We start from the raw sequence: 17,069 nt of genomic DNA, 5'->3' as shown, positions 1-17,069 counted from the left end.
AAAAAAAGACTGAGTTTATGCCAAGAAAGGTATATCCAATGTGTGCCCCAAAGAGGAAAGATGAACTCACCACAAGAAAAGGCAGATACTTTCTGGATGTGCTACTGAGGTACATAGAAATCAGGGACACGCAGCTTGCTTCATCTATGACAAGTAAAAAGAAAGAAAGTCCGTGTCTTTGTCCCATTATTTCTGGGGTTTATACTAGCATTATTGCACAGAAGACTGTAAGGGAGTGGAGAATGAGGTCCCCAAGCTCAAAAATAAATGGAATGACTTTGCTTGAGAAGTCATGGTGTCATTTTGAAGTTCTGCTTTGTGTTGCACTGGCAATAAGAATAAAATTATTTCCTCCCATTAAAGCATTTCTGTTCTTCCAGGTAATATAAAACACATTGCTGGAAGCGATACACACATTCTGTGGGGAAACACACATACAAACCCAAACATTTGGGAATTACAATAAAACAAATCCTTTTCCAGTAGATCCAAGGAGCTTGAAGGATTTCAGCTGTAAAACTGTAAAACCTGCATCATTTCCAGGACTACATACATTTTTCACTGTGGGCCGCAGAGGTAGATGACATTTGGTTTAACCTAGAACTGATGGCAGCTAGGAGTTTGAACAGTAAACTGGAAAAGGCAATACGTGATTGGATTGGGTTAAGCTGGTCTGGGCTGGAATGGTTTAGCTTGGGAAGTAGCAGAGCCCTATAGACTGTCCCTTAACCATCTTGGTAAGTTAGCAGCACAAAATGCAAGCAGATGTTATCAGGACTGGTTCACAAGGAGAAGCCTGGCCTGAAGAGTGCATTCCCTTCTCTTTGAAGGTCAGAATTAAAATGCGTTAATAAAACAGATGCTGGTCAATTCAAAGTGCCTAAACCACTTTTACCTGTATTACGGATGATGTACATCAGTGAGATGTAAACAGAATTGCTCGCTTTTTATTATTTGTGCTGTCTATGAATGCAAGGTAGCTTGGTTCATTAGAACATACCTGTTGGGGAGAGATGGTCATGTATACCAATGGCCCTGAAACGGTAACAGCAGGGTTGGGCTGTGTTCCAGTTACTTCTACTGTTGTCTTTTATGACAAGGAAAAAACCTTTATCACTTGGTCCTTGCATTTCCTTCTCTATCTAGCAAGGTAAGAACTACTGGTTAAACTAAAGTCAGCACCCTACTTGTATGTTAACTGTATGGCCAATATGAGAAACAAGCTGGATTAGACACAGGTGGAACAGACACTGCTGAGTGGAGAGTAAGCTATTTTACTAGTTATGTTATGTGCTTGCACCTTTTGAAAGTCAGACTAACATGCAACAAAGATATTCTAAGCTATTTAGTGGGGTTATTTTTAACAAAAAATTTTTAGTTTCTGAATATTTTGTTAGATTTTTTTTGATACAGAAGTGTACATACAAAAAAAGACTAATACAGGAGAACCAAAATGCATGCATATCTCTCAGTTATGTCAGGCTTGTCAACTGCTTTCCATCCTTACTATAGCCTTCAGCTTGTGAAGGTAAAGTACTTTAAAAAAAATAATAAATAAATTAAAGGCTTTTCTGTGGTATTACAAGTTTTCCTTATGGAGTGGGATCTTTCTGGTTGTCCAGATTTAATTTCCTGGGACAAGGCAGGTTTTATGCAAACAGATATAAACGAATTTGTAGGTGTAGCAAAACTCTAATTTTAGGATCATCGTCTCCAAAATGACTGCTACAATGATTTTCAATTGACTCTGAATGCTCTTATTCAGAGATGTCAAGTTAGACACCTGGACATAATTCAGAAGTAGAAAATCCATGTGGAACTTGACATTTGAATTTCTTTCTTGGTGACATGGAGTGTTTCAAAATTGCATTAAGAAACCTCATGCTGTTTCTGTATGAGCTGAGTTTTATAATTGCTATATTTCTTGACTTTGTGATAATCAGTGGTACGTTCCTCATGTGCTAAACGCTTGGCAATCTTTTCACAAGATACGTAAATGAAAAAAAACAATTCATTAAAATAGCTCTCATTTTAAAAAATTAAGATGCTATCTCAGAAGAAGAACTGGAGTTTTTATATTCATGGTTTCACAATTATATATCCCTGTTATAAACTTTTAATGTTTGAAAGGCAGACTACCTGAAAAAAATGCCAGCAAACTTAAATTCCACTTGAAATTTGTTCCTAAATCCTGAGTATTTCCCTAGTTTGAGGTTTTAATACAAAATTCAGATTCATGTACATAGAAACACCTTGTTTCTAACAACAACAAAAAATGTTATGTTTGATGAAATCCTGGTGAAATTAACGTCAGTTTCACTTGGAAATCTTTCTGGCTAAGCCTGTGCTCTAGGGAAGGTGGCGGTAATATCACACAGGGGTCCTTGTCCTTTATTGGCAGAGCTGCCACTGATCTGCTGTGCTGCCAAGGTCACATACTCACCTGCCTCTGCTAAAAAGCCTCTTCTGTTGATAATGTCCATTTCAGATACAACGTAAAGAAACCTTGAGTAATTGTTTCATTGCATACGTTTCCACTCCTCTGAACAGGATGAATCAGTACTGTCAGTTGGGTCTATACTGGATAATGTAATGCTAACAGCACGGGTTGACTGTTTAATGCAATTAGCACTGCAAATATGAATGACTTAACAGTCTTACTGAAACAGCTGATAGGAATTGCCAGGGAAGGGTTAGGGCTGGAAAAGCACAGCCTCTTACGTTTTGCTTTATATGCTGTGCTTTTGCATAGCTAGGAACTTTGTCCTGTGGTTGAGGGGTGGGTCAGCAAAGACCAGTGGATTTGATGGAAGGTCTAGAAAAGGATGTTGAACAGATTGGGGGCTGGTTTGGAGGAAAAGACACTGTTGGCCTAGATATAGACTAGACTAAATTAGGTTATGTTGATTTTCAATCCCTTATATCATGATGAAGGTTTGTTCATAGGACCTGCATGGGCCAACAGCTTTGCATCAAGGATGCATAGGGTTGGACTGGATAAATGTTTCTCTGGAGGCTGTCAGAGGTATTTGAATTGGGATTGGATTTATATTGATACTGTCTTTTGTACTGACAGGGCTGACAAGCTTTGATTAAGGGCTGCTGCCAGAAGAGACTGTCTGGTTCTTTTCTTTCATGCCGGTGGCTGGGGATACTGCTGGCTGATTTAGAAATGGTGCAGACTGGGTTCCTGTGAGCAGTTACTGCTCAGATTAGGATTTTGGCCACCAGTTGTCCAAAAGGTCATAACACAGATCTCAAAAATATGTGAGTTATGCAGTGCTCTATACTGAGCCAGACAATTCTTATCTCTGTTGTGATCTAGCACTGGCAGGAACTGCTGGCAAGAGAAATGCATTTGATTAGAGTACAGGTTAAACAAAAGAAAATAAGGTTGGGACTAAATATCTTGGGATTTGCAAGGGCAAGCAGGAGATAGCACATGCACAGGCAGCCAGCTGGCAGAGAGGTTCAAGGGCCATGTCAGACTGGGGCCAGGATTGGATTAAATTATCACTTCTGAACAAGGACCATAGAGTGATTTACCTTGTGGAGTAAAATGAGAAATTATTTCAATACTCATGTTAGGGCAGAAGCCAAAGGCAAGGGCCTACTGTTCATGTCTGGCTCACTGTTGAATTTTAGAGAGATTATCATATGAAGATTGGGAGTGATGACAGTATGGGTCTTCTTTGTAATTTACTTCTGATACTGGCAATGGTTTTCAGAGAAGATTATGCCTTGATTTTTGGGGGAAGGCTGAGGTCAGGCAGGAAATTGTGAAGGATCTAGACTTGGCAGATCTGGTTTGGATAGGGCTCCAGAAGCAGATGAGCTAGAATGAAGGCTGAGCACACAGAAAAGTTTAGTTGTGACAGAGTCAATTTTTGTGTTATCAAGGTCAAATGACCAAAACACTTTGTTTAATCTAGGAGGCTATTGCAATATAGTCCTTGCATCGTAAAACAATACTAGTTCTTGAGATATGTGTCTTCCTGAGGTATGTCTGTAGAGTGCATATTGGACTTAGCTGGAAGCACTTCTGTGACATGGCCTGTGTCACTAGCTTTTATCAGCCTATGTCTTCATTCAATACTTTGTTTTTGCGGTAGTCATAGAAATCACGTGTTCTGATTTCCTGATTTACAAAAACTATATAACTGCTGTAACAATGCCTAAGTCTAGCTCACAAGTAATGACCAGCCTGAAAAGAGACCTAATCGTTATTTATCGTGACTAGATCTTGTGACAATTTCAGAAAAATTCTACCATTTTTCTTGGCAAATGTAGTAAAATTTATAGAGAGCCATGTAGTAGTCTTTTTCAAAACAATGTACAGATTCTATTTCATATCTTCTTTTTTTTTTTTCTGTTCAATATAAATTATTTAGAATCATAGAATAGTTAGGGTTGGAAAGGACCTTAAGCTCATCCAGTTCCAATTCCCCTGCCATGGGCAGGGACACACACACTAAACAATGTCACCCAAGGCCCTATCCAACCTGGCCTTGAACACTGCCAGGGATGAAGCATTTACCACTTCTTTGAGCAACCTCTTCCAGTGCCTCACCATCCTCACAGTAAAGAACTTCCTCCTTATATCCAATCTAAACGTCCCCTCTTTAAGTTTTAACCCATTCCCCCTTGTCCTGTCATTACAGCAAGCATCCTTATAGGCCCCCTTCAGATACTGGAAGCTGCTTTTATGTGTCAACGCAGCCTTCTCTTCTCCAGGCTAAACAGCCCCAATTTTCTCAGCCTATCTTCATACAGGAGGTGCTCCAGTCCCCTGGTCATCCTCGTGGCCCTCCTCTGGAGTTGCTTTAACAGCTCTATGTCTTTCTTATATTGAAGACACCAGAACTGCAAACAGTACTCCAAGTGTGGCCACATGAGAATTTCAGTTAGTAGTTCTTCCAACATGATCATTCTCTTAATCAATGTGTTTCATCTATAAATGCTGTCCTCCAGTCTGTTTAGTAATTTGAGCCTTTGTGGACAAACCATACTAATTTAATTTGCTTGTTTGAATAAATACTAGTTCAAATGCATTATTCAGATTTTCCTTCTCTGTTAGGTCTGTTATTTGTCAGGTGTTTCACTGTGAGTTAGTATTATATCTGCTTTGCATCTCTGTTAAAATACATAAAAATGTTTGCTTTCTCTCTACTTTGTATCTTGTATTTAAAAAATAAATTAAAATCACTCCTTCTAATTGAATCTATGTTAGATATTTCCCCGCTTATTGCAGGGGGTGTGGACCAGATGACCTTTGAAGGTACCTTCCAACTCAAACTATTCTGTGATTCTGTCATAAATACTTTGGAACAGCTGTATTAGGTCAAGCAAAAAGTCTGCTTCACTCAGGTTTCTATTACAGAGAGGAACTGATTTCAGATACTGACAGGAAAAGTGCAAGAAACAGGTTAAAGTTATGCTCTGTTTGTGAACCCTCCTTCTTTATTCTCATGTTCCATTTGTACTTTTCTGTCTAATGACTCAAATGAGCCAGTCTTCAGGGTTTTCTGTAGGTCTATTTTGTGCAATATTTGGCCTTCTGTCAACATTTAGCTCATGGGATGAGTTCCACAATGAACCATGCACTTTGTGAAATAAGGAATACATCTAGTTTTTAAACCATTGGTGCAATATTTTTACTGATTCTGAGTGGGAAAATATTCCCACTCTGAGAAACAGGAAATTATTGCCCTGTTTCCCCATTACTTCTATATTTGAGGTCTCTGATATCATCATTAGCTCTTTGCTAGTGTCCTACTTTACCTAATCTTTACTTTTATCATAGATGGTCCATGGAAGGTTTATCCTTTTCTCACTTCTCTGTCCCTTTTCTAGTTCCATTGTGCTTATATATTCACAATTTTTATAACATACATAAACATGTAATTTTTGACTAATATTTAAATATATAAATGTATGTTTTGAAAATATCCATTTCCTATAATTTCCAACCTCATGCCAAGTGCAAGGTCTTACACCTGGGTCAGAGCAATCCCAGGCACAGCTACAGGCTGGGCAGAGAAGAGATTCAGAGCAGCCCTGCGCAGAAGGACTTGGGGGTGCTGGTCAAAGAGAAAATGAACATGAGCTGGCTTCAGTGTGCACTTGCAGCCCAGAAAGCCAACCGTATCCTGGGCTGCATCAAAAGGAGCGTGACCAGCAGGTCGAAGGAGGTGATCCTGCCCCTTTACTCTGCTCTCGTGAGACCTCACCTGGAGTATTGTGTACAGTTCTGGTGTCCTCAACATAAAAAGGACATGGAACTGTTGGAAAAAGTCCAGAGGAGGGCCACGAGGATGACCAGGGGACTGGAGCACCTCCTGTATGAAGATCGGCTTAGAAAATTGGGGCTGTTCAGCCTGGAGAAGAGAAGGGTGCGTGCAGACCTCAAAGCAGCCATCCAGTATCTGAAGGGGGCCTATAGGTTGCTGGGGATGGACTCTTCATTAGGGACTGTAGTGACAGGACGAGGGGTAATGGGTTAAAACTTAAACAGGGGAAGTTTAGATTGGATATAAGGAGGAAATTCTTTCCTGCTAGGGTAGTGAGGCACTGGAATAGGTTGCCCAGGGAGGTTGTGAATGCTCCATCCCTGGCAGTGTTCAAGGCCAGGTTGGACGAGGCCTTGGGTGATATGGTTTAGAGCGAGGTGCCCCTGCCCATGGCAGGGGGGTTGGAACTTGATGATCTTAAGGTCCTTTCCAACCCTAAGTATTCTGTGATTCTATAAATAAAAGTACAGTTCAATAAAATATAATTACATTATTTAATATTTATTTAATATAAGTAGAATAATTACATTATATATAAATATATATGTTGAAAAACAGTGAACTGCACATAATGATCAGTACAAAAAATGTATTCTCCTTGGCTGTATTATGTTTTCTCCTTTTTTTATTCTTCTCTGTAATATTCCATTAATTTTTTTAACTGTTGCTGCACACTGAGATGATAATTTCAAAGGAATGCCTGTAACAGCCCTACTACCATTCTGAATGCTGGTAGCAAGTGTGGAGGACCTTTTCATGTATAACTAGCATATAAAATTAATTATTTTGTCCCACGGGCATTAATTCACTTGAATGTAGTCTGCCAAAGCTTCAGGTGTTTTCAGAGGCAGTTTCATTTTTAGTTATCATTCATAATTTTTCACTTTAGCAAAGTTGGTCAGCTCATGGTTGACCCTTTATCCTGTTCCTCTGGGGATGTGGCTAACAACTCATGCCCTGGCAAACATCCCTTAGGTTTTCCACATGTCCTTCATCCATTCCAGGAACAGTTTATAGGACCATTCTCTGTTACCTAGTCATTTGTCCATAGGAGGATCTTCTTAACGCATGTGAATTTTGTCTAGGACCTTTGGTAAGGGACTTAAAAGAAAACTGGTACCTAAGTTACCTTTATCAGTATCCTTCATGAATCTTCAGTAAAGCAAGCTACAATGCTCAGAAAGCATAGCCCTTCTCAAGCACCCAACTTTGAGTTCTGTTCTTTATTTTCATTTTATCTACTGACCCCATAACAGACATAAAGATTATTGGTCTGTAGTTTCATGCATCCCTTCTAAAAAATTTGAAGGGAAAAAAAAAATAAAAAAGCTAAATGTCTAAAAAATTTTGTATCTATTTTCTCGTGGTTTGAAAAATAGGCCAAATGTGTTCACACATGATTTGCGTTCCTGTGCTCTTCAGGCTTTGAAACTACTGGGTAAATTGTGTTTGGATGTGGAGTTGTATTACCATTATTCTTGCTTACTTCTTTAGAATACTGCTGATCTGAAGTCAGTTTTAATTTGATGGAATAGACACAGTTTCATAGTATGTGGTTTGTTGTGGTTTTTTCAATTGCTCTGACAAATTGTTCTTTTTGACATTTTCTTTTTCTGCAACTTTTTTCTAGCATCATGTATGAATTCCCCAAGACTATCTAATTCAGAAATCAGTCAGTTTTAAGTACTATGAAACTTTGGTGCCAGCTTGTTCAGCATTTATCATTTTAACACATATTTCTGTTATGAATTTATTAATGTGGCAAAAGTTACCTTTTTAGAATCACAGAATCATAGATTGGCTTGGTTTGGAAAGGACCTGAAGATCATCTAGTTCCAAACCCTTACCATGGGCAGGGATACCACACACTAGACCAGGTTGCTCAAGGTCCCATCTTATCCCTGGTTTATTTTTGTGTCATTTAGAAGATTTCAACACTGAAATACTCATTAATAAATCAAACCCGATGATTTGGGATTTGGCACTTGCAGTTGTACTAATAACATGGAAAAATCCATTATAACATTTTTAATAAGCATGGTGGACTAGATGATCTCTTGAGGTCCCTTCCAACCCTTGGGATTCTGTGATTCTGTGGCATGGAGCTAAGTCATATTATACCAGATCAAAGTTTGCAAGACAAAAGATGGTATGCAATAATAATTCCCTTTCTCTAACCCCAGTCTGAGACACACACGAGAAAGAAGTGGTCTTTCCTCCTCCTCCAACACACACAATTTCATAAGATGAGAACTTCTAATTGAATACATTTTTATGGTTTAACCCTACAATTAACATTGATGAATGCTTGGTTATCACTGCTCATTAAAATTCACAACTGCTGCCAAAATCAAGCATGAAATGGTTAGGCTTTGGAGGATTTTGCTTGTTTGGTTTGTTTTATGTGAACTAATCAAATTTTGGGGCTATAGGAAAAACAACATAATTCAAAAGCAAAGCCGTATATTGCAGTCTGACAGATCTGACAGATCAGAATAATTCAAAAAGTTTATGCTGCTTTCATGTTCAAATTATGAGTCTGCTGTTTTCATTCAAAATTCTGTAGTTATCTCCCAAATCAATACTGCATTTTATCAATCCCACACCTCACCTGAGCAATAGCTTGTGCCTCTGTTGTGCCATCCCAGACAGCAATTTACAAAATCATTTTTAAAAGTCAGGGTACAAGCGATGATTTTTTTTTCCCTGAGGTTTTTCTACAAGGAAAAAAGATTTTATAGTGACTGTAGGATAGACAGTTAATTTTTGGAGGATAGTCCGAGGATTCTAATTTTAACCAACTCTTTATAAGACTGGTGGTATTCTCTTGGCTCTTACAAAATGGTGAGGGCTGCTCTGATGTTTGGAATACTCCAAACTCCCCTGAAACCTAAAGGAATTCAAGGATACTCTCTAGGAGGTTTGATGCACACAGGCATGACTGAGTGCTCTGCAAGTCTGTAGTACTTCTGCTGTCTGATACTGTAAATTTAGATAGGATTTCATTTGCAAGCACAATGAGCAGCTGTCATTTTTTCTGAGTCAGTTACAAAAATGACTGGTAAAAATCACTGTTAGTTAGAGGACTAACTAAAGATTTTCAAGCATTGACCATCTCTTTTAATACCTCTGGCATTTCTCATAGCTAGCAAGGTACTGCAGATGCTGCAAGGGTAAAAATTTCACCATACTCCAGAGCAGAGAGCATTTCAATGGAAGTTGGCCCTGTTCCTTCAGCAAATCCAGGACAGTTCTTAAAGCATTTAGCTATCAAGTCTCACTTTGAGTTTTCCAAGGCTCAAGCAGCCACTAATATTTTCTCCTGGATCAAGATCTTAGCTTTAAGAAACTGTCAAACAAAATCAAAAAGAAATTTTTGCTGTGTGGAGTCACTGTATATTGTTCCTCTTCTGCTTACAGTACTCCTTAAAAAAATAAATGAAACTGTGCCTGCTTCTTTCATTTGCTTGTTTTGTGCCATTTTAGCTCATGGCTGTAGCCCATTGTAATCCTTTCCCACCTATGTTGTTATCATGGCCGCATGTGTGACTTTAGGATGGAAAAGAGGCACATCTATCTTTTCTCTGTGTCAAAACAGGCAGATAATTCTGCAGAAATGCAGGAATAGTCTGCAGGGAGAGAAACTCTTCTGTTCTCCTGATTTTATTTTTACCTTTTTTTTTTTTTTTAATGGGAATGCTTTTTCTTCCTCTTCCTTTTATAGTAGGCTCTGTGTGAGCTTTTGTTCTGGTCTTCATGATTCACTGAAGACCGTACTGCTGAGTAGATCTTCTGAGTTTAAGAATCACTGATGGTACTTGAAAAACAAAGAGCAAGAGCAGAATTCCCAGTGAATATTCTTCTGCACATTGAGATCAGAGGCCTCCCCAAATGGCTTCCGGCACAACAGAACATTTTTCCCAAGAATGCGTGAGGCTTTCATGAGGCCAGAAAGGCCCTTCTTAAGTGTGTGATTAACGCACCATCCCTGAACAAGGAATTAGATATCCTGTTTTTGACACACAGTCTCAAATGATATTAATCCACGCAAAAGGCCTCCCCTTTGCTGAAGAAGCTGTATTGCTACAGCTGGAATTTTTTTTTCTGTTGGGAATTTATGTCACTGTTTGCTCATATTAGAAAAGGGCAGCCTTGGTCTCAGTGGGCTAGATCTCTTACAGACATCAAGATAACCTGCATTATTTTTGCCTTCCTCCTTCTTTTCAAGACATAGTTTGTTTTGTAATCATGTTTCTGTCCATCTACAGGGGGAAACAAAACAAACAACCCAGATTATGCTGTTCAGCTCAATTTGTTGTATTTTTGCTTCTGTTTCACCGTCTGCTCTTTGACCATGTCTCTTGGTGTTCAGAAAGACAGAAAAGGAAACACAGATTGAAAAATAGTGGTCCCAAAGCATGGCAATATGTTCCAAACATAGGAAAAAAAAAAAGGAGGCAGTGATGAAAGATTTTAAGCTGTCTGAAAAAAAAAAAAGCAGGGAGGGTTGCTCCTCAGAAGGGTCCATCTTGTCTGATTGTGGTTTGGAAGTTTTTCTCCAGTGATAGCATCATGCCATTGATGCAAAAGTGCCCAAGCAACACAGATATATTATATACTAGCACAAATAATTGACTAGTAGAGGCTTTTAGTAGCAGTATTGTTGTTCCTCCCTTGCCAGCTATTCATGCAGAGGCTTAGAGGTAAAGACAAGGGATGCCCAGCAGAGATTTTAAAGTCCCTATAACTGTATTAATCAGCACAGATATCAAATAAGAAGGAGTTTTTTCCTGGGTCCAGGTACAGGTGGTACTGCTTTAGCAGTGTGAAGGTCTTTTTTCTTATTGCATTTCTTTCACTGCAAACTCTTGTTTATGTGGGAATTCTATTCAGAATACAAAGCGCTAGAAGCTCAGGTGGCTTGTAAGTTAGAAATGCTTGTAAGCTCTAAATAATGTTATCCAAAGATGTACTTAGCTCCAGCCAAAAGTCCATGCCTATGACTGAAAAGAGCTTTTTTGCAGCCAGAATGAAGTAAGCAGAAGGATTACTTATAATAAATACCACAATAATGAGTACCACAAAGAAGAATAAAAGAGAGACTCACCTCAGAAACAAAACATCTTAAATTAGAACTTGTCTGCTTTTTTATTTCCCACAGCACAGCTTCCCATTTCACTCTGAACTAGCTAATATATTATACATGGTCTCAGAAGGTGTTTGGGCAATATTAATGATCTAAAATCCATGTCAATGTTGCAGGGACAGCAGGTAGTGGTAGGTGATTTTCTGATGGATTAAAGAACACTCTGTATCATCTGTCCCCATAAAATTATTCTGTAGCACTAACCATGTGTTTACCATGCATTCATTATTTCAGAACATGGTTTCTGAATGGTCAGAATTGCCATTGATTATGCTCAGAGATTTATTTGGCTGTTTTGAAGCCAAGATTTTGCCATTAATCTGTGCTGTTTTGTGCATTTCATTTTTAATAACTCTGATATTTCATGTAGCTGCAAGATGTCTCAAAAACTGCAAGATGCATGTGGCAGAATGCTTCTTTGTGATAGTTATGTCAGGTTCACTCTTTGGCATTACGTCTTTTTCAGATCCGCTATGCTGGTGCTGCTGACAGTTCAGTTCAGTTTATCTTCTATCAGCCTATCATTCACCGATGGAGGGAAACTGACTTTTTTCCTTGTTCAGCATCTTGTGGAGGAGGTAATGAATTACCACCGTATTCCAGAAAGAATCATCTGTGTACAGGATCTGTCCCAAATTCTGCACTGAGATTTTCACCTTTAAATTGGCAAAATCAGAAAATGAAAGTAGTTACGTCTAAACTAGAGGAGGAATGTAGCAACAGTGATAGTAGCTTGTATATTTTTTAGCATCATATCAGGCTCTGTACATAAAATATATTTTGATATTCATGACTGCGTTTAATGCTACAGCTGTCAAATGTAAAGGCTGATGGGGTTCGGGGCAACTTTGGAATCAGAAGATGTCTCCATTTGTCCCTGTTCTAGTGAGCAGCTTTATTGACTGTTGTGATTAAACTCCAGCTGGTAACTCAGCATTACACAGCCACTTGCTCACACCCCGCCTACTCCCCCCAAGCGCTGGATGGGGAGGATAATAGAAAGAATGTAAAACCCATGGGGTGAGATAAGAACAGCTTAATAACTAACATAAAGTACAATATAATAATGTAATGATGATGATGATGATAATAACAATAACAATAATAATGGTAATAATAATAAGGGAAATAACAAGGAGAGAGCTATAAGACTAAAATGGCAAAGAAAAAACAATAAACACAAATGATGCACGATGCAGTTACTCACCACCCACTGACACATACCCAGCCTGACCAGAGCAGTGATTGCTCCCTTCCATGTGACTCCCCCACAGTCCATATGCTGGGCATGATATGCTGTGGTATGGAACACCCCTTTGGCTAGTTTGGGCTGGGTGTCCTGTCTCTGCTTCCTCCTGGCTTCTTCTGCCTCTCCTCACTGTCAGAGCATAAGACTGAAAGGTTCTTGATCACAGAACTTACGTGCACCGCAGAGAGAGACAGGAAGAATGCCATCACATCACATATTATTTTTTCCACTGTGTATTGCAGGTTATCAACTAACATCTGCTGAATGTTTTGATTTGAGAAGCAGCCGGGTAGTAGCAGATCAATACTGTCACTATTATCCTGAAAATATCAAGCCAAAGCCAAAACTTCAAGAGTGTAATTTGGATCCTTGTCCTGCAAGGTCAGTCAGCTCTAATTTTAAAAGACTGGTGTCTGAAAGAAGAAGTAGGAAAAGATTCTGTTGCTGTTGCTTACAGTGTTACTTAGCCTATGTAGATCAATGTCTTTCTCATCCTGAGGATGTACTGGGTAGGAAAAGACCTCTGTTTAGCACCTCCACATTGCACAAACTGACTTAAAATGGTTGTTTCTTCCTATCAGATGCTGTTTTGCCTCACTGAACATTATAAAGCGTGAGAAAACATGTTGTCCATTATACCATCCCATGATCAATGTAGGTCTCTAAAATGTTAGTGAGACAGGAAACATATTTTTGGTGTAAAAATATTGTGAAATGGTTTTCATCACAATTAGAGACATTATTTTTATGGGGTATTTTAAATTTTCTCCTAATAAGAAGAATACTTGCAGTCATGGCAGCATGTAAGAATGTAATCAATGACATTTGGCCCCTCAAAAAGATGCCTTTCTGCTCCCCTGCCAGGCGTTCTCCTTCAGAGGATTAATAGTAAAAATAGTGAGATCACAAAGTGAGATTTCTCATGTATAAGAAAAGTAACAATATCATAAAAACAACCAGTCCTTTGTTGCACTCAGGGGAAGTCAGTCTGAAGCCTCTCATAAACCACAAGCATGTATTTGTAATCTAAACCTTTTGGTCCTCTTGTGTGGCTTTGGTAAAAGATGGTCAAAGTGCAACACAGCAGTCATGCATGCAAGGGTACCCTAAGCCATTTTTTCACCTGTTCTTTTCCCTCTAGACTAGTTTTGATAAAGTGAGTTCAAGTGTCACCTAAAAAACTGTGATGGCCATTCAGATAGTTGGAAATTGCCACCGGAAAAAGAAGTCCTAGACAGGAGAATGATGCTTTGGGGGATCTATGTGACTATGTATCCACCTGACTGAGTGTGATTGCTTACCAATTGGTATACCAACTTCAGACTAGCTAGGCATTATCAGAACAGAACAAATCATGCCAAGCCCAAGATAGTTTTTACCTCTTCTAGAAAGTTCCATTGAAGTTCATTGACCTTTCATAACTGGAGTTAACATTCAGGTTTCTTTGTCACTGAAGACACATTTACCCAGAGTATATGGCATTTTGCAACACTGTTGTTTTTACCAGAACAAAGGAATTACAAAACAATAATTCTGTTTGCAAATAATTAAAAGCCAGAAATGTTTTTATACAGTTTTAAATTTGAAGTGAAAATGTCCCATAATTTAAAAGTGGAAATATCTGATCTCAAAATCCAACTTCATTTCAGCTGTATTGTAAATTCTTTAAGTTATAGACTTTATCATACAGTTCATTAGGATGTATTAAGGATATAATATGAAGAATGCAGCTTCACTGGCATTTTGTGAAAAGTGTTTCCTGTTGAGAATCTGCTCAGAAGTGACTTTTTCAACTCACTGATTCTTTCCCTCAATTCAGTAAGACTATTTTTTCCTTTAGCAGTACTTTTTCAAGTTCAGTATCTGGCTTTCCTTGTTCTAATACTTTCTACAAAATAAAACAAAACAAAACAAAACAAGAAAACCCAACAAACCAAACCACCCCAAAATAAAACCAAACAAACAAAACAACTACTTGCAGCTAGAAATGTTATTATAATAAAGCTCTTGCAGTGATTTTATTAGGTCAAAAGCAGTTTCTTTGAATAGTTTGAGACTTAAGTCAGTAAAGTAGAGGCCAGGTATGATCAGGTAAGAGGCCTGAATATCAACGTCTCAGGTAAAGATAAATGAATGGTGTGAATTGACATGGAACCTGTCTGTTAGATTCACTCTCACAGTACCCATGAGAAAGTAATTTTATATAGCTGATTTTTTGTTGGGGTTTGGTTTTGGGTTTTTTTTGTTGTTTTTTTTTTTTTGAGGGGGTAGGGGGTAGCTTAAGCTGCTATTTCAAAACAAAACAAAACAAAAACCAAAAAAAACCAGTTCTGAGACGAATATGTAATTTGTCTTTGGAATTTGTACTATGAATATTTTCCATGCTTCTCCCAATAATTTTAAATGACATATTCTCAAATGGTAAGACAGATGTCAGAATGGTACGTGGAAGGAAAAGGGGAGGAGGAGGAAATAAGAGCTGGACAGATGTCAGGAAGCAATTTTTGTTTTATATAAGACATAACAAGGCAAAGTTGTTGATATAAATACCCTGAGGGGAGGGAGAGTTATTTAGAAGTACAGCTATGCTGTCCCAGGGTACGAGCAGTAACAGAGGGGAATTGGCTCTTTTTGGAAACGTCCTCCCAGAATGCCAAATTGCAAATGATTATTTTCAAAAGTGCCTTTGTAAAGAATTACACGAATCAACAACCCAGACAGAAAACCAGAGGAAATCTGTGGTAACTTCTGGAATCCTGATGCTTTCTTATGGTCAGGAAGAGGGTAGGTGAAGCAGAACAACGGGGTCAGAAGTGTGAGTGAGCAAGCTCTACAATGTCTTTGCTGTGCAGGAGCCACTCTGCTCTGCATGTATAAAACAAAGATGTTAATTTTTCCATTGAGGCATAGCTGATTAGTGGTTGCTGACTGTTCCTATGGTATGTCAATGAACGCCACAGAAAATAATCATGGAAGACCACAGAGGCACTGACTAAAGCAACTGAGAGGGGTTACTGGAGGAGAGCTTACAATAAAATTTTCAGCAAAGAGCAGGCTGAAAGAAAAGCTTAAATGAATACCAGGAGTATTGTGTGGGCCTGCAATTAGTTGCCTCTTCAGCCTTAGTTCATATAAACATTTTACTTTATTATGGTTATTATGGCAATAATTAGCAGCATTGCCGGCATCATGAGTAGTAAATAAAGCTTAGAGTGAACGAATGTAAAAATTAATCAACTTCTCTTTCTGCAAACCCAGTTTCTCACATACTCAGAGGAGAGGCAGTGGATGAAAGGCTATTTCTCAAACGTATATGGTTTATACATGTTCCTTTTCTGTGTTAAGTAAAGGTGGCCTGTCCACCTAAGTAAGGCCGGTAATTAGTGTCTTGCATATCATGACACCAAGTCCCTTTTCATTCCTACACACTAAAAATGCCCAGTCCAGCCTCTGTCATCGACTCTCCTTGGGATCCATCTCCTGCATTAGAAAGACAGAAAAAAAAAAACATTCTGTTTGTTTACAGTCCATTAAGATATTACAACAGTCCATACTCAACTGGAAAATATATGTGTAATCAACTGGAAAATATATGTGTAATATCTACTGATGTAGCACCCAGTTTGATCTAGTCCACTCCCCTTCTATGTGGCAAAATTAAACATGAAGGTTTCACATGTTTAATTAACTGCAAATCTTTTAACAATCCAAAACTTCGCAGACTGGAGGTTTTACTGCAGGAGTTATAGCTATCATCAGTATCCTCCTGATATCCTGATATCTTCTAATGAAAGCGCAGTAGAATTTTTTCCTGCTTTGAGAAAATGTCTGTTTAGATTTGACTTAGCTGGGTATTAGGACAACTCTGAGGTGCTGTAAACTGAAGACACTATTTATTTCATAACTCAAAGGCATTCCTCCAAAAAGCAGTTTTTACGAATCTGAAAAAGATGTTTACCCCACTCATTCTTCTACTCACTCCGATATTCTCTGGAGCAACACCAGTGCAGCTTCCAGATTTCATCTTTAACTTCTAAGTGGCATTCCAAGCTGCACTGTTCTGCATTTTTACCAATTTCCTCTATTTTTGCCTATCTCTGCTGCATGTTAATGTGGGGTTTTTTTAGTCACAAAATCCCCTGGTGTTTTTACTAGGAGATTCCAATGGTGTGTAAAGATTTATAAAAGCCTCTTCAGCAAAGGTTCTAACTCCATGAAGCAGCTGTATCAAAAGTTTCATGTTAGCAAGCCTCTAACTTGTGGGTTTCTTTTTACCACTTTGCCAATAATGCCAGTCTTGCCTGCACAGGCAAAAATCTTGGAATTTGCCTAGAGCATTATTTGTAAGCCTGCCACCAGAAATAATGTTAGTACCTGTGGAAAG

The 17,069-nt window shown here is 38.5% G+C and overlaps 1 protein-coding gene across 2 annotated transcripts in view; it reads left to right on the top strand.

Moving 5' to 3' along the window:
* Positions 1 to 17,069, top strand: part of ADAMTSL1 (ADAMTS like 1) — a 183,501-nt gene that overhangs the window by 65,647 nt on the left and 100,785 nt on the right. For both annotated transcript variants that reach the window (XM_061359996.1, XM_061359995.1), the window contains exons 8-9: positions 11,903 to 12,014; positions 12,928 to 13,066. In XM_061359996.1, the coding sequence (XP_061215980.1) occupies positions 11,903 to 12,014; positions 12,928 to 13,066 (251 nt within the window). The remainder of the gene's footprint in view (positions 1 to 11,902; positions 12,015 to 12,927; positions 13,067 to 17,069) is intronic.

This window comes from Neopsephotus bourkii, unplaced genomic scaffold (genome assembly GCF_033783945.1).
Source record: "Neopsephotus bourkii isolate Nb327-2 ecotype Australia unplaced genomic scaffold, CSIRO-AGI_Nbou_v1 NB_1002, whole genome shotgun sequence".
In the NCBI taxonomy this organism is placed as follows: Eukaryota; Metazoa; Chordata; class Aves; order Psittaciformes; family Psittacidae; genus Neopsephotus; species Neopsephotus bourkii.
The sequence above is the reverse complement of the archived record's forward strand: the minus strand, read 5'-3'. Positions and strand labels throughout refer to the sequence as shown.